Genomic DNA, 26663 nt, shown 5'->3' on the forward strand with positions numbered 1-26663 from the left:
TCAACATAAATTAACGCTTACGCCTGCACACTCTTTTGTGTTCACGCTGCCAGTGAACCTGTTGACAATCTGTGCTACAATATGCAGTATTCCAACAACAATGATATATCGCTTCAGCTTCGCAATTGTAACACTATAACAAATGATGGACATTTAAGAATAATATATCTAAAAAAAAAAAGACTAGAAAAAAAGATGGAAGAAAATTACCCATTGTTTCTTTTTTATGTCAGAGACGACTTGTTGATGTCTATCGGTTAATTGCCGCAATTCTTTGGCATGCTCCGCTTGTAGTCTCTCTAATTCTCTGCACTTTTCAAGCTCTAATTCACGGCGCAATTTTTCTAGCGCCGTTGTCGTAGGTTGTTCCGAAGTTCTGCGTTCTCTCTTAATCTGCAAATTAATCTGCACAGTTGTCAAGATATAATCGTATAATATAACCGTGTGAGTACGTGATTGAGGCAAAGGTTTACCTTGGCAGGAAGCCCATCCGTTTGTATTTGTTCAGTTTGTACGAGAACGCATTTCGATCTCGGTTCTTGGCAACTAGATGTTACCATATCTTCTTGGGAGCCTTCTTTCTTTAAACCTTGTGGACATGTGCTCGTTATGCTTTCTCCCGCGGGTTCGTCTTCCGCCACAGGTAAACGAGGCACCTGTCTTTCTTCATTCTCGGCATCAGTTTTCGTAGCATCTTGTTTATTATCCGTCTCGTCGTTTACATTTTGCGTTTCAGTGTTGCTCTCTGAACTCAAGCGTTCAACTCTTACTCTCAAATCTTTAATCAGTTGCTTTGGTGAATTAGAATCTTGTGATGCACTTTTAGAACCCGACGATTCCAACTTTCGCATTTTTGCGGGTGTAGGAGCGTCCTCTGTTGTATTCGAGTCATCTTCCTTGTTCTTTGCCAACTTTTGCAACAAATTCTGATGATGCTTTAGCTCTTCAAAAGCTCTGTTCCAAGCCATTGATTTTTTTATCTATACAAACATTTTTAATTATAAAAAAAAATCGAAATTTTTGTATCTATTATAGAATCAAATATCTTGGAAAGGAATTAGTTATATATTTTTAACTGTTACTATCGTCTTTGATTCTTCTCAATTCTTTTTTAAAAATATAATAGTTTCTAGTTGATTTTTTACGAGGGTTTTTTTCTATCGCAATTATAATACGAGAGTATTCATTGCTAATACACAATAAACTTAATATTGGTGTTTTTAAAATATACTCGGACGAGTAATACAGAGTATTCAGATTTAGATTTTTACCTGCAAACTTTGTAATGTGGAAGAGATTGGCCGAATAAAAACTTTCTCGATATTAGCCCTCATATGATGACCTCCGAAAAAACGCACATCATATACATTACCATTAACTTGCATGACTTTCGCTGGCCAATATGGGTATCCCTTTTGCTTCGCGTAGACCAATTGATGAGGAGGATTACACGGTATACAGAACCACATTTTTTCGGATTTTTCATTCGATATACGATAACAATCAGCGCAACGACGTATTTCTTGAAGATCGTAACAACAGTCTTGATACATCGTGCGCCCCATATCCGCTATCACGCTATTAACTGCTCGAGCAACAAAATAACGAGATACTTAAAAAGAGAAAATGCATCGAATTATAAATCTCTTACCTCCATGATATATAATGATGTTATGTAGAATATTATGTGCATCAGCCTCAAATTCGGCGAGATTGTTATACTCATTATTGCTCGTTTTCGCATCCATTATCGCCAAATCCATATGACGCTTTATAAGAATTCCTGGCCGCCATGCATCTTCACCTTCACTCACCCAGGTTGGTCCGGAAAAGCCATTGGGTGGTGTAACGATCGGATCGTTGTTAAAAACAATGGTACGATTTGTAATTTCCGGCGGTAATTTCGCCTTTAGATGGCCACATGTAAAACTAAGAATATGGTTGAGATCAACCTTGTCGGAATATACGTCACTGTTTGTTTTCTGTAAGATAATTTGTACTTTTAATGGAATATCATCAATAGGATATATATTGAGAGCTTCGAGATGCTTACCTCGCAGAAATTGCAAATTTTTAGTTTTGCAGTGCTTGGTACATGGCATTCCGAATGATAAACCCTGCAGCATTGTTCACAGCATTCGACAGCACCTGCTTGCTGGCATTTGCAACAGTACCAATCGTGATTATCATTCTGTAATATGTCTGCCGGTGGTAATCTGTAACTCTCTTGCTCGACGCCGTTTTTCGTGGGCACTTTCTTCAACAGAACGAGCCCATCTTCGACTGCCTTATTGAGTTCCTCCTGAGCCTCTTGTTCCGTAAAGCCGTAAACTCGAGCCATGTGCCGTACCATACGATCATTACTAGGTAAGCTCCTTTGATGTACCGTGATTTTGATCGTATCCCAAATCCGCTGAATCATAGATGGATCGCTTCTCCGACGTACAGACATATCGATAGCAAACTGTAACAAGAAATAACTTATGCAATTCATTCGTATACTTCCATTTCCTTCCTGAGTTTTAATTTATTTTCATTATACCTAAATTATTCAACGGAAAAACAAAATATTTAATCAGTTACTCATACAAAAAGAATTTAGTAAAAAAGTTAAAATATTTTTGTAGCTCCAAAAATAAAACAAATGTGTAAATTGCTTATATGAACCTCCGCAATTGTTACTAATGTTAGTGCATAAATAATAGATTTATAAAGCGATAAAAGAACTGCACTGAAATCTAGAGTCGAAACGTTTACAGTTAACTTCGTTGATAAGTACATTTCAATTGTTTGTGAATTATATCTTATCGTCTTATAAATATATTATTTATGCATTAACATCCGCTGAGATTCTTATAGGCTTATTACTTATATAATAACTTACATATAATATACTTATATAATAACAAAGATTGCTAATTTTCAAGTAAATATATTACGTATGGCTAAAATAATATATATACGAGTACTAATTTGTTCGATGAAAAAATTAATAATTATATTAAGATAAATCTCAATCAAAAGCGATCTGATATTTATTTTTAAACGTAATCATTAAATATTTGATCTTTTACTCTTAATTATTATTTCCTTAACCGATTTCATGATGTAATTAAACTACCAATAAAATGAATATTAAAAATTCATAACAGTAAAAATATAGATAATTGAGTCATCAGTAACGTTTAAATTGATAAGTATTTTGCCCTCATATGCAGTCAATACAGTCAGTACAGATAAATCTAAATTGCATTAGGCACGTTAACTGGGTACCCACATATATATATCAGTATGCAGTACCCATATGCTTATAACAAGTACTTTATTCAGTCTGTTTCTATCAATCTCAAGGTGTGTTAGTTTTGCAAATAATCGATGTAAATAAATTTCAATAAACAAAGACAAATATCTTTAATCGAGGAGGATCTGCCATCGCACTATGCATTCCGCGGTGCTAGATGCAACAGGTTACACTCTGTTGCTATCCAGTTTTATTACGCTTGTGATTCTGTTATGGAAAGGATGTAAACGCAAGAAGAAATTGTCGTTTTATGTTCTTTCGGCATCTGACGTTTTTAGTACTATTTTAACGGCTATTATATTGCTCGTAAATCATATTGATGATGGGATAAGACTGAGTTATAACTGGCAGAATAACACTAATGGTGATATATTCAATGCATGGACAATGGGAGACGACTACCGATTTCCATTTTTACAGACTCATCCACGGGAGGCAGTCAACGAGGTTGATCTTAATGTAACTTTAACGTGTGGTATGCAAGACTTACTTATGCAATATGGGATGTTAATTGCTACACTGACAAACGCGTTTATATCTTTGCTGACCTTTACTGTACAATGTAATCTCAATGCGGTATGTGCAAAACGAAGATGTGCCGATGTAATGAGATCGTTGAAGAATATTCAATTGGAATCAAAAAACGTTGAAGTCAAATGTCAGGACAATGAAATGTTAAAGAATGAAGAGGAACCAGCATCTCAACAAGGAGATAATATTAATGTGAAGAATAGGAGCAACATTATACAGAGAAGTATGAAGATCTCAAACTTTCGAACGCTGAAAGAAGATGACAAAAGGCCGACTAATTTCCTCGTCATGAGTCACTGGCTCGTGCCATTTCTTGTTGTAGGAATGCTATATTTCGCCGAATACAATGACATGAATGACGCAAGAGATGCGGAGGATATCGAATGCATATTTGGAAGTAATTTTCCAATGAATGACTTTGATACATTTTCAGTCACTGATGATAATCTGAACATCACCGGCTCTGTTACATACATGACGTTGTCGGAGAATAATTATTTCTTTAATGAGATGCCATCAAACAAGTCAAAACCAAGCAGCGCGGAAATAGATGAGGTAGTATCTAAAGTTCAGGGTATCGTTAGGACTGCTTTACGTTATGCGAGCAATTCTACTATGAAAATTACAGATTTTCATAATACTCCTAGACTGCAGAATTTAACACAGTACATTCTAATACACAATTTAATGAAGTATATAAAAAACATTACAAATGTTAATGGCGTTCAAGGACTGAATAGTACACTAATAGAAGAGGATATAAATGTCCATAATTCATCTACAGACAATAATATACATTTAAATCAAGATCCGGAAGTATCATTACTCTATGATGTGTCAAAGAATGCCTCAAAAGAATCAGATGTAACTACATCTGAGAGTCTGGGCAGCGTAGTATCGCAAGTGTCAATTAATAACAAGGACGACAGTCATCAAGAGGATGCGCAAATATATTTCGCAAGTACAGAGGAAAGCACAACGCAGACGACCACCGATACTTCCATCGTGCAAAATGCAACATTCGTTTCTAATAATCAAATATACGATGAGATAATGAAACGTATTCAAGCTGCCAGTGCGTACTCAGCGAAAAATCATTATAATCATTATAATCATTTAGTTAGTCGACCCAAAGATGGAGACCAGCCTAAGATTAGCAGTCTAAAGAATTACATGGAGAAGAGGAAGCCGAATTCAATCAAGGATCTATTTTCCAACAAAAATGATAATCGCTATATTAATACTAGGACCGAGCAGAACAATTCATTGCATATGACCAACGAGTGCCTCGTTTCAACCAAGTTCTTAAAACTGCAGCTGTTTGTGTTATCCTTTACGATATACTTTCTGCCAATTCTGCTCTCCTGTATCCTACAAATGCGAGGAAAGCACACGTGTAAAAATATACTCGCGATGTTAAGAGCAAAAACTGATCTTACTTCCAAAGATGATAAAAAGATTCATCGTCAAAATTCAGTAGAAGGATCCAGCACGTCACAGAGATCAAGAAATCACAGTTGGACAGATATAGATGCAATAGAAAAGGATCATGAAAGTTGCAAGGAAAATGAAAGCATGACTTTAGAGATAGAATGCATGGTAAGAATATTTGATACTATCACGTTATCGTTGATTCTGTGTATAGTTTTCTGGACACCGGTATTCTTGGGGACTCTACTGAGAGTACACTCGTGTATCCGCGCTCCACAGTGGTTAAACGACATAACATTCTTAAGCGCTGTTTCTTTCGGTATCGTAAGAAATGCCCTGAATATAAATATAATCAGAATTCAAGAAGCTTGTAGAAGTGACAATATGAAAGAAAATAGGATACATCCAGTTAAATAAGTCGTATATGTGTGTATAAGTTTAATATAAGTTATATTATTCAATATATATATTCGAATATTTTAATATAATAATAATAATGATAGTAATCAGAATTGACTTTTTTGCGCTTCTAGCAAAAGACACGGATGATACAATGTCAATATAGTGAAGCATTACATCTTTATTATTTGTCAAAAGAGAAATTTTACACTGTAAATCTTTCGTTCGTTTTTTGTGATTAAACTTTTGGAACTTAAAGTGACAAGTATATGTTATTTGGCGAAAGCGAGAAAGAGAGTTCTAGTACAGGAATAAAAAAACAGATCATGCGTTACACTTGTGTTACTTTGTGTCTTTCACTGGAAAGCACCAATCTCTGGTGTAACACAATAATCACTTCGTCTCAGTTTAATAGCAAACAATAAAGATGTAATGATTTACAGTGGATACTTTCCACTTGGTAACACAAATCGACAGAAATGTAGTTTTATCTTTGTTATTGACTGGAATGCCAAAAAAGATAAGGTATTTTTGATGCACTTAATGACACATTCTATCTTTGTTAATCACTGAATGCGAAGAAAGATAAAATAATGTTTGCATCGACTTATGTCACTAAACATGGAACACCTTGTGTTATGTTAGTTGCTTTCCATTTTTGCACAAGTGAAACACTGATAATGAGTCTAAAGTACCATATTTTACACTCAGATATTGCTTGCAGACATTGCTTGCTTACTTTAGTGACAAAGTCAATATAATAATAGGTTTTAAAACCTCGCTTTAACATGAGTTAACAAAACTCAGTAAAGTAGATGGCTATGTTTCAAGCTTGTGTAGATAAAAACTGAGTTGACTCTCACATGTCAGAATGAAAAGGAATGTGCATTCAACTGAGTCATATGCCTATATTCACAATTAGAACGTATATTTAAGGTCTTTAAATTTATTTTTAGATGTGCTCAGTCATAATCAATAAAATAATTCATAGAGCATCCAAAGATTAAATTTAAAAAAGTCTTATAAACTTTTTACAATGTCATAAGAAATTAATCACAGTCGAATTCGTAAGAAAAATTATCGATTGGACAATGATTTATTGTAGAAAACCTATTAAATATAAGGCCTAACTATGAATACAGGCAATAACATGACAAATAAGAATTATCTGAGTTTCGATGTAAATGGAAAGCAACTATTACGTCATTTGTCCCTTACTGGAAAGCACCCTTTGCATCAAGGATTACATACATTCTGCAGTCGTGAAATAATCGTTTTTGGTACATGCTGATGTGGCAGAGAAAGGCAAATTTGTCAAAAGTATCAAAAGTATATTTTATTCGATTTTGTCTCAAATACCAAAAATAACAAAAATATCAAAAGTAGATATATTTCTTTACATACAAAGGTATTAAAACCCGATTGTGACTTAACTCTAATCGCCTGTACCATTATAACGAAAATATTTCTCGTGCTGTACAAAACAAATACGTATGATTAGGTAATCGCATTTTATTCCAGAAGCGCGTTTCTAGCGTCAATATTTCCTGCCTATTAGCCTAGTAAATATTGTTTTACTAAAACAGGCGAAAGTGCCTATTTGCGAATTGAATTGAAATTCGTAAAGGGTACGCATAGATAGGACGTTCGCTTACTGTGCACTTATCACTTATCACGAGCAAAGTTTCGGTCGCTATGCGGACTGTAGATGTAGATGATTGTCGGCAGAATCGGCAGCGTCCGAGATATCGCGGATGCCCTTTCTAACGGCCCTAATTGGATTCCACACCGTCACGACGGAGGCAAGTACATCGATCAGGCGAGTGAATTCCTTTGATTCTTGCCGTCGCCCGCTCGCGAATGCGGCCAATAACGGGTAATGAAACACAACAATTAACATCGGAGTAGTACCCGTACTGTGCGTTGTGCAGTACTACGCGTACGTCACAAGCCCGACTTAACCTCCTCGTCAGCGCGCTTAACAATGCGCGCGCAACTTACATAATTGCATATCGACAAGTTGTTTTTTTTACACGTACGGTACTTACATACCGCACAGTAAAAACGATGCGTGCGTTGCCGGCTTCGAATTTACGAGAAGTATTACTCACGTCGATGTCTTTCAACAGGGACTCTCGTGGAATCGATAGAGGTCCCAACAATCAACATTTGAAAAACTTTTGCCGATTTTTATCAAAATTTAAAGTTTAAGTAAATAATTAAATTTAGCAAAATTTCAAATTTTAAGCTCAAAATTGCAATGAAACGATAATAGTGGATAAAGAGGTCAATATACAAATAATTAGGTCAAAATCTATTTTAATAAATTGGTTCTAAATTTTGATCTAATTACTTGTTCGTATATTGACCTTTCTATTATTATTATTAGAAAATTTAATAAAAATTTAGTAATAAAACTGAAAACAAATCTTTGCCGAATTCAATGAGGTTTAATAAATAATTAGGTTTAGTAAAATTCATTTATTTAAGAACTTGGTGCGAACTCTACATTTTACCGGCTCTAATATTTAAAAATATTAGAGTTTATAATATAATTCAATTATATACATTTTTTATTTTACAAATATTGTTTCAACTTATTTGTTATATATAATGCATATATAATATTTTTATAATCAGAATATTGCACTTCTTATTGAGAATAAAGTCACATAAAATTCTTTACTATTCATATATCATTGTTATCTTCAGGATGTAATAATTTAATATAATATGTGCACTATGTTAATGTTAAGTTAAATGAATAGTCTCATAATGTATCATAAAATAAAATAAATATAGAAAAGAATTGATTATTTTTTTATAATCTAAAATCTAAACGAAAGATGGAGACAAATCGAATTGTATAAAAGTACAACAGTTAATTATATGTGATTGTTTATATAGTAAAGTTTTTTTATGCCGTTGATTATATATATATATATATATGAGATAGCAATGAATGGATGGATTAAATAAGAGAAAGAATCTTATTTGCAATCGAAATAAATGTTGGTGCTCTCTCTTGATAACGAATTATACACCAATTTGCAAATACATTTTTCAGTTCTGTAAACTGCACATCTATTCAACTTGTCAAACTTAAAAGAATTTTTAAATCGAAATTGAAAATAACTTCACAGAATAACCACACAACACAGTTCTCTGAGTGATATCCTGAGGACATCTCTTATGTCTGTTTCTATCAATGTAGATTAACTTTAATTTGAATTCAACTGACTCTCCATATTTTTCTAATTTTTAGAATTATAAAAATTTAATATGAAATTAAAAATTAAATAGAATTAAAAATGATGAGTTGGTTGAACTGAGATTAAAATCAAATTACATTGATAGAAATAGACATTAGAAAAATATGTTGTGGAGATACATTGATTGTCAATTTAATAATAAGCATCTTAATGAGCATCTTAAAATACAAGAAAAATATATTGACAAAGTTGTGTTAATAGAAGCTCTACTATTCCAAACTATATTGTAGATTTGTATCATCCTCTCAGGCTACAATTATCGTACGTCTTTATCAACATGGAGCTAAGTAAATACTGATTGATTTATGATATCTTAAGACTGTACTTAAGATAGTTTTACATATAAGATCCGATTATGAATACCGACTTTGGTTATATAAGATAGTTTATTTAACTTGTTTCTTTTATTATTTTAACTGAAACTATTAGGAGAAAAATTATCTAATCAGCTAAACATTAGCTATTTTTATATGAAAATTATCTAATTAACTAAACTTACTTAGCAAATATCTATTTACCTACGTAGACTGATTACATATAAAGGGCCGGGTAAAATAATAATAACAGATCATAACTTTGCGCCACCGCCACATTCTAACCGCTTTTAACCGCAACATGCGCTTCTGCAAAATTACATATAAACTGCACTCGATCATCTCTTAACTTGGCAGTTGGCACGCGAAGTTTCCAAAGAAATATCGAGACGTCGGTACGAGATGGTGAAAAAGTCTACAATAATCGGATCGCACCTATCGATCGGCTAATGTCGGACACCCTTTGTTTTCTGTCCAGAATTTCGTAAACAAACGCGAGTTTAGGACGTTTAGGTCAGTTTAGAGGCTTGTTCTTTTTCGCTGAAACTAACTTCTTGCATTAACTTGATTCATCTTTCTTCCTTTTCCCTCCACGTTGAAGAGAAAAAGAGAAAAAGAGAAAAGTGATCTTAAGTAAACATACATACGGCGCACGCGTGACAATCAATTTACCGTTGCCGCCAATTTCTGGTATTTTTTCAGTATTATTTTGTCTCTCATTGCTTTTCGCTCTCAAGGGAATTGACGTAAACGTATAAGACTGTAAGAGTTTTCTTTTATATCCTCTCAATTGCAGCTGACAGTAGCAATTAGTAGCGATGTCGAAGTACACGTGTTTGAGGCCTGCCGGCATGTCCGATGAGGAGGACGACGAGGACGATGACGTCTTTTACTCTCTCGAGGAGGTACGATTAACAGGTGCATGTAAAATTTTGGGTGCTTTCCAGCAAAGACGCAGATGATACAGTGTATCATGACGTCCTTGATGTTTGCTAATGTTAAATGAAGATGACATGATCACTGTTGATCACTGGTTGCCGCTTGCTGGATAACACCATTTGTTTCATTATATGGCGTTTTTCTCACTTTGTTTCTTAAATAGAAAGAGTCTACTGTCAAAAAATATAATTATACTTCATGGAAGGAGAAGACAAAGGAAGAGACAAAAACTAATTCCGAGATAAACAATGAGGAACATATCTACGAGGATCGCCTTGTGAAGGCATGTACAATGGGGAAATTGAAAGTGATACAGGAATATCTTGAACGTAAACATTATATGCATAAAACTGATTCTACAATGAGTCAATAGTTGGAAATCTAAGTCTTAATCATTTTTAACCTAAATAAGTGACTGATTTTTTGCATCTACAAGTAAATTGTACAGTGAGTCATTTAGCTCAACTAAAGTCGAATTTGGCCAGTTTAAAACAAATCAGTAGTCTTAGTCATACAAGTTGGCTGTTTGCTAATTTCACCGATTCATTGATAAGACTTGGAATTATTATCTACTGACTTCTTATAGAATGAATGTAATATATATCAAGTTCCTATCTTTTATTTGCAATTATATTTTTAGATTTTTACTCTCTACTTTCTACTTTTGCAATCTGGGTATTTTTTATTCAGTACAGTTTTTTTTTACTATTCTAGGTTTTCAGAAAAAATTCACAGCTACTTTTCAATGTCTCCGTTATGTTATTAAGATGTTTTTTAACTTAAATGATAAAATTTTTAATCAAAATTGAATTTGAGCAAAAATGAGAATGAAATTTGAGAGTAAAATTTCACTTGTGCAAAAAGATCCAGATTGCCATTGAAGGATTAATCAAATTCATGTTTCTTTCTCCTTTGTATTAAATGTATATACATTAATAGATAATGCTCACCGAATATTTTTGTAGAAGAACATGATGTCAATAAGTTCCTATATACTGGATGGACTTTATTATTATATGCAATTTCATCGGTGGAACTAGAAATAGTAGAGCATCTTTTGGTACATGGTGCAAACCCGAATAAGCATAAAGGTATGGATTGATGTTATTTTATTCGTTATTTTAAGTTTCACATAAAGTTTCTATAATTACTAAATGGATTACAGATGGATTTACACCCCTTATGGCGCTGTGCAATTCTACAAAGGGAACATCAGAAAACTCTATGAAATGTCTTGAGCTTTTAATACAAGCGAAAGCTGATGCAAATATTACAAATAAGCACAAGTAAAATTAATATTATATATAAATAAGAAATAGAGAAGCTAAATGTCTCTCTGATATTACAATTATTAGCATATTTACTAACTTAATTTGACTGACGATCACAATTTTTACAGGGAAACGGCTCTAATGTACGCCTGTATGTCAAAGGATGCCGAATTTGTCTTCGAGCTTATAAAATACGTACAGAACATTGATGCTTGCGACAGCGATGGGAAATCAGTAAGTTTCAACATCATTAAGTATATTAAAGATTTTCCTATATAAATTTTCGATCCAATTATAGGCATTGATGTATGCCGCTTCAGCTAATAAACCTGATAATGTCAAAATTCTTCTGGCGCATAATGCGAATACTTCACTGACAGACTTACACAATTTATCTGCCAAAGATATCGCAGATACAAAAGGATTCTCAGCGGTAATTGATATCTTTCTCATCGTTCAATTTTACTTCAACTGTAAATTCTTTCATTTTTCATTTTCTAGATATCTGCTCTGTTGAATGAAAATGAAGAAGAAATAGAAATGTTTTACGAAGTATCTGAGACAACTTGGAAAGATTTATTTCCAAATTTATATCCTAGAAAAAAGGAACTTGTAGATTATGATATATCGGTGATGTTATATGGAATGGGTTTGGAAAAATATGGCAATTTATTTCAAGGAATGGATATTAAAACTTTTTTGCAATTGACAGAAGATGATCTTTGTTGTCTAGGAGTAGATATTACTGTTCATAGAGATCAATTCTTAGAAAGTCTTGAAAAATTTCATAACAGGAGGTGGCTTTTAAACAGTTTTGGCAAACTTAAGAAAACTGATTCGTATACGTATGTTATATTTTTTTATATTTTTTTTATAAGAATATATGAAGCAAAATAATTCGTGTAATAATAGTATACATATAAATGGTTACAGAATTTATGACGGCGTAATATCGTTAACAAATGCAAAAAAGCAGATTGGTGTGATAGCTTCTAGTTTTCAGTACATTAAAAATAATTTGTTGAAAGCTGCAAACGAAAATATCATTTTGTCTTCTGAAAAAAGAATAGAATATGAAGAAGAACTGAGGAAAACGCAGAAAACTTTGAAACTTCTAAAGAATGAGATAATACAAGTTAAAAAACTAACCCAACAGGTATCACGTTATATATACAGCTAATATGAAATTTAAATCGTACAATTTTATATTACTTCAATATTATCGTATTTTTAAATTACAGGTCGACAAGGAAGCTAATATTGGTGCACCGGCAATTTGGATTGGTCCCAAGAGTACCAAATCCAGTTGGACTATAACAATAAGTATTACATTAATGGTAGGACTATACTTGTGCAAAAAAATGTATGTTCAAAGATTATGGAATATACATAACATTAGAATATCTTCAATACTTCGTTTTCGAACAAATTTACCATATTTTTTCGAATAAATTTAAATATTACAATGTTTTAGTACAATCAAGTTTACAATTATGCAATTAATTATATATAATTACTTAAAATTTAGTTCCTATAGTTTATATACATTTGGAAAAATATGTTTGTATCGGGAAATATATGATTTTTATTAGTATATTTGTACTAATTAATATATATATATATTTTTTTTTTATTGACTTGAGTGTTCTCTCAAGTTAGCTAATTTCATCATCTGTGGAAAGAGAGGGTGAAATGATGGCAGATTTTGTTGACGGATTGTTAACTGGTAACGTTCCAATGGTCCACTGCATAGCGCTAATCTGTCCCTTTCATTCGGATGGCTGTCCATCCACTGAGATAATCGGCCTACAGACCATCCAGCGCTCTGTGTGAGATAACATAAAATTTATTAATTTCCTCATATAAAATGTAATCATTTTTTCTTTAATAAGTCTAAATAAATTGATGTTTATAAGAAATCCATTTCACCTGATGTGGTGATGCTAATTCGGGAGGCGCGCCAGAAAATAAATGCAGGAGAATAAGAGATGGTGATACGCTACTTTCTCCTTGTCCTTCGAGAATTTTTTCTACCATCTTCTCGGGATTGAGGGGAAGTAAAGCTTTTAGCGCTCGCAGTATTCTGTATTGCTGTTGCTCGAGTAGACCCATCTGACCGCCACGATACAATGGCGTCACAGCTACTTCCATCTAAAACTCGCAATCTGTTTCATCTATATCTATAATCGATATATTTGTCTTTACATAAACGAGACATACCTGAGCGAAATCTACCAGAAGTTTTGCTTTTCCAAAATCAGTCAAAGGTCTCAATAAGCAAGCATGACGCACAAATAATTCTATACATCTCGACGCGACTACTTTACAACTGTAATGATATTAACATTTAATAATCTGTTTTTGATGAACAATAGGATAAAAAGAAACAAACTTACCTTTCAGCTACAACCACTTGATTTTTGTACGGTAGTAAGAATGTATTTACAGATCGTAGGATGAAACCTTGCAATTCACGCATATAAAGAGAACAGCCAATTTCCTTTCCTAGAGGGCTACTTGTGCTGTATAATAAAAATAATATGTGATGTGAGAACAGTAGATGAAAATGAAAGGAAAGAACAACTTACTCTCTAAATTCAGGATCATCGTGCATCGTTAAAATAATACTTTCGATCGCATCACTAATAGAAGTTAACAGCGGCGCGAGTAAATTCTTCGTTAATTCATCTGTTTCTTTGAGCGCCGTGGTAATGACAACGCCGCCTTCGGAGGATAAACCTCCTGCCAGATTAGCTATTACACGATTTGTCTGGCTGGAAAGATAATGGAGAAGATTCGCGAGCGTAACATTTGTCTGTTGACCAGTAGTAGGGGAATCGATTACTTGGCTGGCCTCACCGCCTGTCACCACACTTTGCTCGCATTTCAAGCAGAATAGTCTTATTGCTTTTCCTACATTACGCGACACCACAGTTGAAAGTCCATCGTCCACCAGTGATACGCTGAGTTCACTGGAAGCGGAATATAATTCTGCTATAGTTTATTCAATAGATAAGATGTATATATGTAAAAAATATGCCAATCCTACTTTGTAATCATACGTATGAGACTGTCAATCTCGTCATGCGTCGGCAAACCGTCGCCAGAAAACATATTGTGAACTGGATCCAGAAGTCGAGACACGGAACGTGATAAATATGCGTTTTCGAACGGTAATAAGACATTGCGGCTATATTAAAGACATAGACATTAATATAAAGCTTCGTATGTCATTTATATCCGTCTATTGAGAAGTACTTACTCAATACCGTAAATCCCAATACTGTGAGACCTTTCTTTCAAACGTTTACTCAAGTCTAAAAATATTCTTAAAAATTTTGGATATTCTCCTTCCAGGGCTTGCTTTACAAATGACGATCCTGCAAGATCCTTTATTGAAACTTTCTTTAAATTAAATTCAGTATTTAATATATACGTATAATAATTTACCTTGAGCACGTTCGATCAAAACTTTCGCAAGAAGAGCATTTACTTTATCCCAAAATTTCTCGGATAAATCGTGAAATCCCTTCATATGATGCTCCAATAATATTCTTTGCAACAATTCAATCTAGATATAAAACAATGTTGTTTGAAAATGACTGAACGAAAAAACGAATAAAATGCATATTGTTGTCCGTTTACTTGTAGACATTGCGTATATAAAGTATCTTGGAAAAGACGTTCAAGATTTTCCCAAATTCTCGTGCGTAAATTTCCAGACGATCCAGGCGACGGAATCGCAGCTCTGCCCGGCGCTCCACGTTTTCCAAAATCCGGATTTGTTACGAAAGATACATCCAATGATTCTGTGGAAATTCTTTCTATTTCAGCCAAGGTAGACTCTATAGTTGTATCCACAGCGCTGCTTATTATTCCTAGATTTTGAAAGACCTGCACAGCCGTGCTTACCTACCCATATATATAGATATTAGTGCAAATATATTATAATTATAGTAATATAGTTAAACTTATAATTAATATCATGTATTTTATTTGTAGATTCAAATTAAGCCGTTATTAGCCGTATTAAAAATAATGTATAATACCTTCGTCCTATCCATCGCCTGTAAACCTTGTGTTAATGTATGAGTGGCAATTCTTTGCACAGTAACTCTTTGAGTTTTTATAGCTTGTTGATCATCTGCGATTACATCTAGGCCATTAAGATCTGTGTCTGCCATCAATTGTTCTGTAAATATAAATTTCACAATATAACATAGTATATAAGATTAATAAAGAAACACAAAATGGTATATATAGTTATATATGTACCAAGCTCATGCAGACTATTAGCAGCTTTAACAATATCTGGCCCTTGCGTAATGCTACTCATTTGAGCATTTAAACGTTTCGATAAATGTTGCATCCTAGAGACTCTTCTCAAAAGATCGGAGGTTTCATGAAGTCGTGCTAATACAATCGTTTGCATTTCAATTCTATTAAATGGATCGATAATCTTGCCACGTAATCGCTCTACTGCTGATAAGAGACTCTGAAATAGAAATTATTATATTGCATATCCTTTTAAATTCAGATTGACATTAATGTTTCCTTACTTACTTGTATGTGAGATTGCATTATAAAAAGTACTCCTTCTAATTTTTCTACCCATGTTGCTTGAGATAGTAAATCCTCGTGATTCACAAGTACTTGCCTTTGCAGTTCAGCATTCAGCACCTCAATAGCTAGAAACAATAGTTATTATAATTATTATATGTATTATTGTTACATTTACTGTAATTATTATAAGTATTTATTATTATTATGTCGATATTTATAGGACATAAAGCAATTTGAATTTTACCTTGTCCCAACTTGTTTAATTGTTGAGCCACTGACAACAATTGGCTGACGTCAGTCTTTTTGGAGTCGACGTCCAACAGTTGTTTAAAGAATTCTGAAATTGATGTATATTTTATTAGCTCTTCATAAATTTTTATTCGGCAGACATTTGTTTTTCAACTTACGATCATTTTCGATATCTTCCCAACTTGATATTTCACTCATTTTTAGTTTACAAAATACAAGTAAATAACATCTATATTTCGGGAGAGCAAAAAGATAAATCTGTCGGAAAGGAGTGACATGCGCATGCGTCGCAATCATATGACTGTCTAGGGAATTTCGAGAAACTGACGTTTAGATTGTCTATCCTTTCGAAAAAAGCAGGCAACTTAAACCTAAACAGCAATTTTTCAAAATTCCCTAGGGAGATAAAATGAGAAATCTGAACTTACGGCATATTGTTATACATAATATGATAAACATTTCCGATTTTATGCATTAATATTGAAATTATCCATCTCTGTAGTTTAAAATTTTATCTTCAAGCACAATTTATTATTCGCAAAGATGATAAACAGTCTCTTTATTATAAATTCTTCAGGGTAAGTACATTATAGCTTGATAAAGAAAGTAGATCACAAGTTTGACATATTATTTTACGAATCACAGATTTGCATTTCTCACAGAGTTTATACATTTTTTATCATTGCTTGTACGTTTATATTTCTTACGCGACATTTCTAATATGTTCTGTATGCTTACAGAGATGTCTTCATGGAGAAACATTGGAAAAGTGCAGTTGCACGTTCGCTCTGCGACTACTTCTTTGATCAACAGCGACGAGTCTTGTCACCGGAGGATACACCTCCGGTGATAGCTACTCCACATCATTATCTCATTAGTATATATCGCTGTAATATGTTCTTCGTCGCAGTGTGCATGACAGAAGGTAATCTTTGATAAATAACATCATTTGTACAAAGTGATGTCATATGTAGACTAATATAAACATTCTTTACTTCTTACAGTCCCACCATTATTTGTTATTGAATTCTTGCACAGAGTAGTGGACACTTTTGAGGATTATTTCAGCGAATGTACAGAAACTATTATAAAAGAAAACTATGTGGTAGTATATGAATTGCTGGATGAAATGTTAGATAATGGTTTTCCTCTGGCGACAGAATCTAATATATTGAAAGAATTGATCAAGCCACCTAATATTTTACGCACCATTGCGAATACTGTTACAGGCAAATCCAAGTAAGTATATTTCAATTCATGTTAAACATTTACATAGATGTACTTATTAAGGATTTTTATTCATTTTATAAATTTGTACATAGCGTTAGTGCAATTTTGCCAAGTGGACAATTATCCAATGTTCCTTGGAGACGAACTGGAGTGAAATACACTAACAATGAAGCGTACTTTGATGTTGTTGAAGAAGTCGATGCGATTATTGATAGAACTGGAGCAACAGTGTTTGCAGAAATTCAGGGCTATGTATGTTTTATAGTGTTTCTCATAAATATTGATTATATGATATATTAATATATATAATTAATCTTTTAGATTGATTGTTGTATAAAATTAAGTGGTATGCCAGATCTCACTCTTTCATTTATGAATCCAAGATTATTTGATGATGTTAGCTTTCATCCTTGCGTTCGATTCAAAAGATGGGAGGTACATATGTGAATAATGTAACATTATGCTTGGTGTGAAAATTAATTTTTAAGTTTATGTCTTGTTTTAGTCGGAGAGAATACTTTCCTTTATTCCACCTGATGGTAATTTTCGCCTTCTTTCGTATCACATAGGATCACAAAGTATTGTAGCAATCCCTATATATGTAAGACATAATATTAGCCTAAAAGAACCAGGAGGTGGTAGATTAGATATCACTGTTGGACCAAAACAGACTATTGGTAGGACGGTAAGTTTTATTAAGTTATCTTTTTTAAATATACATGATTGTTAAAGTTTACTATCATTATAATTATTACTAATCATTATAGGTTGAAAACGTAACTCTAGAAATTCCCATGCCAAAGATAGTTTTGAATTGCACTTTAACTCCAAACCAAGGAAAATATTCTTTTGATCCTGTCAGCAAAATATTGCTGTGGGACATTGGAAGAATTGACGTTTCCAAGCTGCCAAATCTCAGAGGATCGGTAAGATAATTATATTAAGGCCTTTAAAGCCTTTAAAGATATTTGACTAATAATTATATTATTATGAAATTTTATATTTTAGATAACGATACAAAATTCGACAACTGTTACTGAATCAAATCCTGCCATTAATGTATGTATGTGTATATATATATATATATATATATATATAAAATGCCATTAATATGTGTATAATATATGTATGGTATATATTGTTAAGTGAGATTAACAATTTAACATTATAATTTCAGGTGCATTTTACGATAAATCAATTAGCAGTATCTGGATTGAAAGTCAATCGGTTAGACATGTATGGTGAAAAATACAAGCCATTTAAAGGTGTAAAATATATCACTAAAGCTGGCATATTTCAAATAAGAATGTAAATATATACGCTAAAAATTATAAATCATCCTTTTTACATTAAACATATAATATATAATATCTTATAACATTATATGTATGAACAGATTAAATGTGAATTTACATGACATTAAAGGTATATAATTTACAGTAATGACTATGTACAAAAATTAGAATATTAAGGGCCGCTGGTTGTTTCACCTTTTGATAACCTATTGAGTAAATCTGACAATTCGTGCATGTAATTGAGTAATCTTGCTATTTACCCAACAGGTAAAATTTACCAAAAAGTGGAACAACCGGCCCTAATACGACGAGAATGATGTTAAATAAACTTAACAATTTAATTGAACCAAGATACATCTGTTGTCTATTTTATGTTTCACTGCATGAAACGAGATCGAATATGAGAAAAATAAACAGCTCTACTTTAATATAATAATCTTACTTACAATAATAAACTAACGAACTACAACATTAATAGATATAAGATATTGAGAATCCTTCATGTTGATGGTTGACATAATAACTTTTTTGCCTCCAAATCCTCCCATGTTGGATGAGTAGCATACGTATATAATCGCTCCATATTAGTAGCATATATAGTATGATTGCTAACAAGATTTTTATAAATCTATTTGGGAAATAAAACCAATTAAAATATGACTTTAATACGCAATGATGAAAGGAATATACAATTTTTATTTATTATTACCTTTAATGCATATTGCAAATCGGCCGTGCTTACTGGTTTTAACAGTGGACGAGTGATTTGTGTAGAACAAGCATATGAAAAAGCAGTGGCTTGTTCAGCTTCTTCGAAACTTGATTTTGATGCAGGAATTTGGCCATAAGTATCTATTACTTCTGTCGGTCTGTGTTTTAAGATGGCTCCAATGTTAATCATATACAACATTTAAATCAGTGCTTGCAACTTACCCAAAATTATGTGAATTTATATACATGGAGTTTCTTTTCCACGAGCTAGGTACTGGTTCTCCTATATTATAAATGAAAGTACTGTCTCGAACAGCATAGCCCTTTCTACGTGTGAAAATTGCAGTGAGTATATTTTTCAAGAAAATTTGTGTTGCTGCTATGACAATATGCGCGGTATTTTCTTCAGCCCCATCCATATTATTTTCCCACGCAGCGAGCATTAATCGAGCTAATACAAAAGTACGATCTGGCAATACGAGTTCTTGGGCGCTAGAGCGATTGGCACCTATAGGCTCGTCTCTGACAGGTGATGAAGCTTGACCTAATACTTCCACATACATGTCCGCTGGCTGTTATAAAGAAATAATATAAATAGACATATTTATATGAATGAGTCAATAAGTAATTTTAATTTTTACCATAATTGTTGAGGACAAAATTATGATTACTTATTGATTCGCCTACTGCATTGATATTGCAATATTATATCTACAAACCTCAAAGTTTGATTTGTCAGTCTTGTATTTGCGTTTTAATCTCAGTCTTCTCTCCTTTGAAATTTTATCCCTGTCTATCTTGGTTGGTGTAACAGCGGCTAATCCACGAACCTTATTAAAGAGACACAGCAAGAATTCATTGTGTAAATGAACTTGATCTTCTGTCATGAGATTACGTGCTTCGCAATCAAATTCTTCTTTTGTAGTCTAAAACAACGATTGTATATAATATACAAAATATATAAATTTGACAAAGTTAATTGAAAAATTTTATATACTTTCATTTGGAACCATAGCTTCATCTTTTCGAAATACCTATCAATAATCATAAAAATAAGATTATAAGCCATAGTTATAGGTTAAGTTTATTTTTTCGTATATCAATAATGCGTCTACTTATTTTGTTTAAAATAGGAAAACATACACTTTTGCATTTTCACCAAGTGATGCCACGAGGCTTTTCCTAGCCAAATTTAATTCCTTTGAAGTAGTCATTCTGACAATCTTTTTCTTGTTATTGTATGTAAGTTATATGAGTGTTTTGAAATCTCAAATTAAGGAAGGTTATGATTGACTTAGGTAAGAAAGGTTAGGTAAAAAACGTAGAATTAACAGATGATTAAAAGGAATTAAATTGAATTTGAGAAAATTGAGGAACTAAATTGAATTTTAAATTGAATTAAAAGGCAATCTTATATATTATTTATATCATTTTATATAACTTTATTTGCTTTGGAGGCTGTTAGAAAATAAAAGTTGATTTAGAAAATTTCGAATGTTATTTTTAATGTAAAAATTATATACAAATACACTTCATAAATAATGATTCTACTAGAATCTCTTCATATTTATCAATAGACTTTGTTCTTATAATTGTGTAAAAATATAATACAGAGAGCATTTGCTATATAACTTAAAAATTATATAAAATTTGTATCAAATTAAAAAAAGAAATACATTTACCTATACACAAAGAAGTAACAAAAGTACAAAAAGTCATTAATATTTGTATATACACATATCAAATTCATTTTTTTACAATAGTTTTTCCTATACAATTACGATACTTTCAACTGTTTCCTGCTTAATTAGTTTTATATTATTTTAGGCAGAATTATTTAAAAATTCGACGCATGTAAAGAGTATTCTACTTCTAATTGCAATCATGTACCGAGTATATAGAATTCATCAAAGGATCTACCATTCTCGACCGAGCCAATCTTCGGAATTCTTTTTCCTATTTTTACGACCTTTCTTCCTATGTCATCTGCTTTCTCTGGCTGAAATCTTTGACCGAATGAGATCCCATGTTATCAATGAAGCGTTCGCTCTCGTGCATAAATCCATGATGAGTGGAGTATTTCTTACATTGCGCATCACTCCTAAGCAGGTTCCTGTTGCCATATTGTAGATAGGTGTAGCATTCTACAACGATAAAATATTAAAAATTCTCAGTAATTGTCGATATAAATATATATTGCTATTTATTAAACTAATAAGTGTAAAAAAATGAGACAAAATTTCTAGTGATTATAAGAAAAAGAAAACATTTGCTAATGTAACGTAAACGGTCAAGAACTGTTGCATCAATAAGTCTTACAATACGCTTATGACGCCAATCTTGACTTCCTCCCATTTCATGACACTTTCCAAGTTTTGGAATTTTCTCAGCTCCTTCCATGCAAAGAATCTGGCCAAGTACCAATTCATTTTTATCGGTCTCATACCACATCTATAAAAATGTACATGTAAACTTGAAAAATGACAAAAAATTTTCTTTTTTTCTTTTCTCGTTTGATGGCAATGCCTACCTGTGATTTAACTCTTAAACACGGCATCAAGATAAGTTTGGAGCCTTTAGTTTTAATATCTTTTTCACTCTGAATACAAAGCGCGGTATTTGAAAGTCTGATTTGATACTGGTCGGTATAATTTCTTTTCCTCGAATGCCAAGGTTGCATTGGTCTTTGATCAAGTTTGGCCCACTTATCCTTGAGCCTCCTTTCTGTATCATCTGGCAATGTTAATTCAGGATAAACCACCTTCAAATACCAGCCGAATGTTTTACATTTTAATTTCTGTCGCAACGCTAATCGCTCTGAGATATCGCCGTAATCAATTGTTTTAGCATTTTTCAGGAAGTAATCTTTATATTCGTCCATCCATACATGCGCAACTCGCAAAGAATTTTTTAACATAGTGTCTTGTGGATCATCCGAACCATATGGCCGTCGTCTTCTAAATACGTGACCCACTCGTGAACAGGGAATAAGCTCGATACTGCCACCACACATCCATATCTAGAAAAAGAAGTTAATAACATTACATATATATGGCAAAAAAAAAACAAATATAAAGAATCAAATATAATCAATACTTACTCGGAATGATATTTCAAGATTCTCTCCACCCCAAATGTCCATACCGATGTCATATTCTCCCATCTTTGTAAAATATTCTCTGTCAATAGCAAACAATCCACCAGCCATAGTTGGGGATCTATTAATAAGAAATATTTATTTGTAAAAAAGACTATATATAAGTAAATTGAAATTTTTAAAAAGTGGCTTACCAATACAAAATATAATGCTCCCTTTTATTTATATTTTGTATATAAGTATTATATATAATTTTTATAATTAAGCACATTTATATGAGGATATAAAAATTATCTTACTTGATGGGCTTTACAAAATCGACGTCATGATTTAATGTTCCAACTGGTAAATTATCCCACTTAAAGTGAAGACCCCAATTAAAGCCACCTCTCACTAATGGACTCCCGGTATACTGAAATGTATCTGCATTTATAATATCAATCACTGGCATCGGTACTATATTTCTCGAATAAGCAATCCTTGAAAGAAGCGGCTCAATCCACATTTCATTTACTTCTATGTGACTATCCAAAAAGATCAAAACTTTGCCAGTTGCTTTCCTAGCTCCAAACACCCGCGCTCTGATCAAACCTTCTCTTCTTTCAGTCTTGAATAATTGTACTCTGTCATCGAAATTGTTTCTAATATATACTTTTATCTTCTCATGCAACGTATCGCTGTCGCTATAATCATTCACTAAAATAATCTCATGTAGAAGTGCTGTTGGTGTTTTCTCAAGCACAGAATGCAAGGATCTCAATAGGGTTGTATAATGCTCGTTGTAAAAACAAATAACTATACTAGCATTTGGCAAATTGGCAGGATATTTTTGCATTTTGCACAGCTTGTGCCTCGTATCTGGTATATTTCTTTGCACGCCAAGGTTGTCTGATATCAAAATATTAAAGGCATAGTCTTTATAACCCTCGTCCCTTTTCCGTTGATCCTCCAAATTTTTCACCATGCCTAATTCATCTAAATCTATTAAAATACTTTGCTTGATTTTGGATTTGACAATTCAATAATAATTTAGAATATTAACATTGTCAATATACCTTGCTCCAAAGTGACTGCAGGTTTTACTGGAACAGCCTGAAGTTGCTGCAAGATCAGGTCATTTTTCCTGAGGTTCTTATTGTTCTTTAAGTTATAGGCTTCCTTACCAGCTAATATTTGTTTCTCATTGCGTGCAATGATAACATTGTCACGCAGCATAATCTCTTTGTCAATACTTTCTCCATGTTTAGAAACGATAGGAATCAATATTGTGGGACTAGTGCTGATAACATTTTGTGACAGTCTTGAATAAAGATACAAGCTGAATGCCCATGTTAGAGAAGCTATTATTATCCCTGATAGGAATGATACATATCTTGTTGATATCATCTGTCAAACAAAAAATAAAAGATCAACGATCACTTAGCTATTTCTTTAGTTAGGCAATTGTTTCCTACATTCTAAGAAATTTGCAGATTAATTTTTTGATGAATACTCACCGCACCGTTATAATTCAATTACACACACAATCCGAGATCAGGCTGTCGGGCATGCGAGCCCAGTCCCACCCAATGAACCTAGTCCAACAGAGTCTGGGACACGTATGGGTCTCTGAAAACAGAGAGCTATGTTTTCACTGAAAACTAGTGCAGCACTGATGCAATTGAGTGCAAATGGGTTTATATTTTTTTTTGGCGTTAATAAATAATTTTTTTTTTTGTAAGACGCCGGATAGTGGACATTAATGTGTTTTCAAGTAATCCTTTTAAGGTTATGACAATTAAGTATATGTAAATAAAAGAATCAAATTATTTATTGACACTGAAAATATGTGAATCGATTTGCATTCACCTGCACCGTAATGTGCAGCAGTGCTGCACCAGTTTTTCCAATAAAAAACGCTATAAAAAGAAACTGCAGATATCGAGCGCCACCTAGCGTCATCTACCGCAATGCCACCGAACAGTGCCGAACATTGCCGAGAATTGCCGAACGCAACAGCGCTCCGCTCGGTACGTACAAACACTCATCGATCAGAGGTGCATTGGCTGATTTTGTCGGTTCGCTGTCAGTTCGCGGTAGCAAAAAAATTGCTGGAGATTTTGACAATTGGTATAGTGACAGTTTATTTAAATTGGCACGGCAACAGTCGGCGCGCTGACACTTTTGATTGACATCTATCGGTAAGTCTTGCTTTACTTGACAAATATATTCGTCATAAAATCAGCGTGCAATCTTCCATGTTATTAATCATCAAGCCGTGAGTAGACGCTTCTTACCCTATTACTGCTAATTATAACTTAATTGTACAATGCCCTTAACGTACGTAGCCGGTACTAAAATTATGTAGCCGTATTAAAATTACATAGAAGCATCTAAAAGAAGGATGGTTCGACTAATTAAACGTGATATATGCTTTCAACAATAGATATGTTTTTTATAGCTCAACTAGTGCACACTCCTTATATTTAAAGTTGTGAGATAAAGTTATTTTTGACAAAGCGAGAAGAAAAGTTTTAACGTAATCGAATGTAGTAATAAAAAACAAATCCAATATTAGTGAAATGTTTTCTGTATAAAAATAATAAACATGTATGTATCTTTTGTTCTTAGATGTAGGATATATATACACATTATATTTGCTCTTGGATATCTATCATGCTATTATCTTTGTGATACATTATACTTTCGCAATATGATGCAATGTATTCTGCGAAGACAATTGATACTGAACTGATTTAAAATATTGTTATTTGTTGAAATAGGCTATGCAGTTTTGAAATATGAATCAGAGTTGAAAGACACTGTCTGTTACAAAATTTAAGAATTTCTCTCATATAAAAATGATAAAACACACAAGAGATTTAAATATTAAGCTTCAGTATGTGATAAAAATTTGTTTGTGCTGAAAAAAATTTATTTAATCTTAATATTTCTTTAAATAGTACTAAGTAAACGTTTATTTATAATAAATAAATATTTACTTAATAAAAATGATTCAAATTAATAGTTATTGTATTTATTGTTATATATATATTTACATTTAGTAAATATTTATTTACAACTGTTTAAATATATACGTATTTACTTAAAATTTGATTTCTTTTCAATTATATGTTATATAGCATTTAATCTTAAACTCTTCTCCTCTTGTTATCTTGATTTTTTAAATATCTTACAATCAATATTATTCAGAAAAATTTATAGAATGAACAATGAGGAATGATTCTTTCTAGTTTTATTCATGTCTGAGTCATAATTTTGTTTACGGCAATAGGAATAACATTTCTTTCTTCTTAAAATAAATTTTAATTATTTGTCTAATTTTCTTTAATTCAGTCATTTGTGAAGGAATATGAATGTTATGTAAACAGTTAACATTTGCATTACTCTGATAAAAATTTTTGCCCTTTTTTTATACGAATTGGAACATTTCTCATAAAATTTACATCTTTTCTCAGAATTTTTCGTATATGTTAATTAAAAAATATGATATATCATAAGATTTCTAAGATTTTTTATAAGTATAATTTTTGATGAAATATCTGTTATAAAATCTAAAAAGTTATAAAATATTTTTTAAAAATTATGGGATAAGAAATTTTAGAATATTTCAGAATTCACTTGTATGAACAATTTTGAGAGAAGATGTAAACTTTCCGAATATTTCTGAGTATTTCTGAAAAATGTTCCAATTCGTATAAAAATTATGAGAAAAATTTTCGCTAGGGTATCTTTCCACAAATCGCACGTTCTTTAAGTGCACGAATATTCAACGTGACAACATCTTTACACTTGACTTTCTCGGAAAAAAACTTTGGATAAAAAAAGTTTATTCTGCACTTTTGACTTATTTTTGTACAAGAAATCACATCCAGTTGTATTATGGATTTGTTTCCATCCTGTATATTAGTTTAGATATCTTAACACTTCAGATATCATGGAGAGTGCAGAAAAAAAAGGAAAGTTAAAAAAGCAAGTTACTCGGAAAGATTGTATTTTGTCTTAGTATAATAAAAATATGTTGTATTAACTTGGTTTTATTTTATATATATATATATAT

The 26663-nt window shown here is 32.4% G+C and overlaps 7 protein-coding genes across 13 annotated transcripts in view; 3 read left to right on the plus strand and 4 right to left on the minus strand.

The window, feature by feature from the left end:
• Positions 1–9: 9 nt before the first annotated feature.
• Positions 10–7712, minus strand: LOC108750113 (zinc finger MYND domain-containing protein 11). Of its 3 annotated transcripts, none has more exons than XM_018489371.1 (7): positions 7318–7712; positions 2054–2464; positions 1652–1982; positions 1272–1585; positions 474–980; positions 211–393; positions 10–133 (listed from the first exon to the last, which is right to left on the minus strand). In XM_018489371.1, exons 2-7 carry the CDS (start codon positions 2450–2452, stop codon positions 11–13), a joined length of 1857 nt encoding a protein of 618 aa, XP_018344873.1. In that variant the 5' UTR covers positions 2453–2464; positions 7318–7712; the 3' UTR covers position 10. The 3 variants fall into 3 exon arrangements, with proteins under 3 accessions (XP_018344873.1, XP_018344871.1, XP_018344872.1); XM_018489369.1 differs by having other exon boundaries at positions 211–405; XM_018489370.1 differs by lacking the exon at positions 7318–7712 and adding an exon at positions 3792–3812 and having other exon boundaries at positions 211–405.
• A 2034-nt stretch (positions 7713–9746) lies between these two features.
• LOC108749909 (ankyrin repeat, SAM and basic leucine zipper domain-containing protein 1-like) lies at positions 9747–12911 on the plus strand. Of its 3 annotated transcripts, none has more exons than XM_018488934.1 (10): positions 9747–9761; positions 10045–10153; positions 10351–10516; positions 11153–11278; positions 11353–11473; positions 11587–11692; positions 11757–11891; positions 11960–12303; positions 12392–12614; positions 12700–12911. In XM_018488934.1, the coding sequence occupies exons 2-10, from the start codon at positions 10067–10069 to the stop codon at positions 12907–12909; spliced, it is 1518 nt and encodes a 505-aa protein (XP_018344436.1). In that variant the 5' UTR covers positions 9747–9761; positions 10045–10066; the 3' UTR covers positions 12910–12911. The 3 variants fall into 3 exon arrangements, with proteins under 3 accessions (XP_018344436.1, XP_018344437.1, XP_018344435.1); XM_018488935.1 differs by lacking the exon at positions 9747–9761 and adding an exon at positions 9915–9938; XM_018488933.1 differs by lacking the exon at positions 9747–9761 and having other exon boundaries at positions 10001–10153.
• A 122-nt stretch (positions 12912–13033) lies between these two features.
• On the minus strand, positions 13034–16504 carry LOC108749899 (conserved oligomeric Golgi complex subunit 5). The gene is made up of 14 exons (XM_018488921.1): positions 16429–16504; positions 16266–16358; positions 16022–16146; positions 15734–15953; positions 15508–15650; positions 15104–15370; positions 14909–15029; positions 14721–14838; positions 14508–14648; positions 14047–14430; positions 13855–13980; positions 13679–13787; positions 13388–13609; positions 13034–13283 (listed from the first exon to the last, which is right to left on the minus strand). The coding sequence occupies exons 1-14, from the start codon at positions 16466–16468 to the stop codon at positions 13089–13091; spliced, it is 2304 nt and encodes a 767-aa protein (XP_018344423.1). The 5' UTR covers positions 16469–16504; the 3' UTR covers positions 13034–13088.
• Positions 16505–16812: 308 nt separating this feature from the next.
• On the plus strand, positions 16813–18816 carry LOC108749850 (AP-3 complex subunit mu-1). The gene is made up of 9 exons (XM_018488830.1): positions 16813–16848; positions 17011–17195; positions 17275–17509; positions 17593–17752; positions 17822–17935; positions 18006–18185; positions 18268–18426; positions 18509–18559; positions 18678–18816. The coding sequence occupies exons 1-9, from the start codon at positions 16814–16816 to the stop codon at positions 18810–18812; spliced, it is 1254 nt and encodes a 417-aa protein (XP_018344332.1). The 5' UTR covers position 16813; the 3' UTR covers positions 18813–18816.
• Positions 18817–18889: 73 nt separating this feature from the next.
• On the minus strand, positions 18890–20768 carry LOC108749910 (transcriptional adapter 1-like). Its single transcript, XM_018488936.1, has 6 exons — positions 20650–20768; positions 20504–20540; positions 20226–20432; positions 19729–20078; positions 19505–19664; positions 18890–19423 (listed from the first exon to the last, which is right to left on the minus strand). The coding sequence occupies exons 1-6, from the start codon at positions 20718–20720 to the stop codon at positions 19295–19297; spliced, it is 954 nt and encodes a 317-aa protein (XP_018344438.1). The 5' UTR covers positions 20721–20768; the 3' UTR covers positions 18890–19294.
• A 536-nt stretch (positions 20769–21304) lies between these two features.
• On the minus strand, positions 21305–24225 carry LOC108749874 (polypeptide N-acetylgalactosaminyltransferase 35A). 2 transcript variants are annotated; one of them, XM_018488875.1, is made up of 7 exons: positions 24100–24225; positions 23659–23989; positions 22903–23584; positions 22607–22724; positions 22037–22525; positions 21826–21957; positions 21305–21650 (listed from the first exon to the last, which is right to left on the minus strand). In XM_018488875.1, the coding sequence occupies exons 2-7, from the start codon at positions 23987–23989 to the stop codon at positions 21489–21491; spliced, it is 1914 nt and encodes a 637-aa protein (XP_018344377.1). In that variant the 5' UTR covers positions 24100–24225; the 3' UTR covers positions 21305–21488. The 2 variants fall into 2 exon arrangements, with proteins under 2 accessions (XP_018344377.1, XP_018344378.1); XM_018488876.1 differs by having other exon boundaries at positions 23659–24026.
• Positions 24226–24603: 378 nt separating this feature from the next.
• Positions 24604–26663, plus strand: part of LOC108749891 (syntenin-1-like) — a 4980-nt gene continuing 2920 nt past the window's right edge. Inside the window, exon 1 of one of the 2 annotated variants that reach the window (XM_018488904.1) lies at positions 24604–24783. The gene's annotated coding sequence lies outside the window, so the exon portion shown is untranslated. The other variant, XM_018488905.1, reaches the window with a different exon arrangement.

This window comes from Trachymyrmex septentrionalis, unplaced genomic scaffold (genome assembly GCF_001594115.1).
Source record: "Trachymyrmex septentrionalis isolate Tsep2-gDNA-1 unplaced genomic scaffold, Tsep1.0 scaffold32, whole genome shotgun sequence".
In the NCBI taxonomy this organism is placed as follows: Eukaryota; Metazoa; Arthropoda; class Insecta; order Hymenoptera; family Formicidae; genus Trachymyrmex; species Trachymyrmex septentrionalis.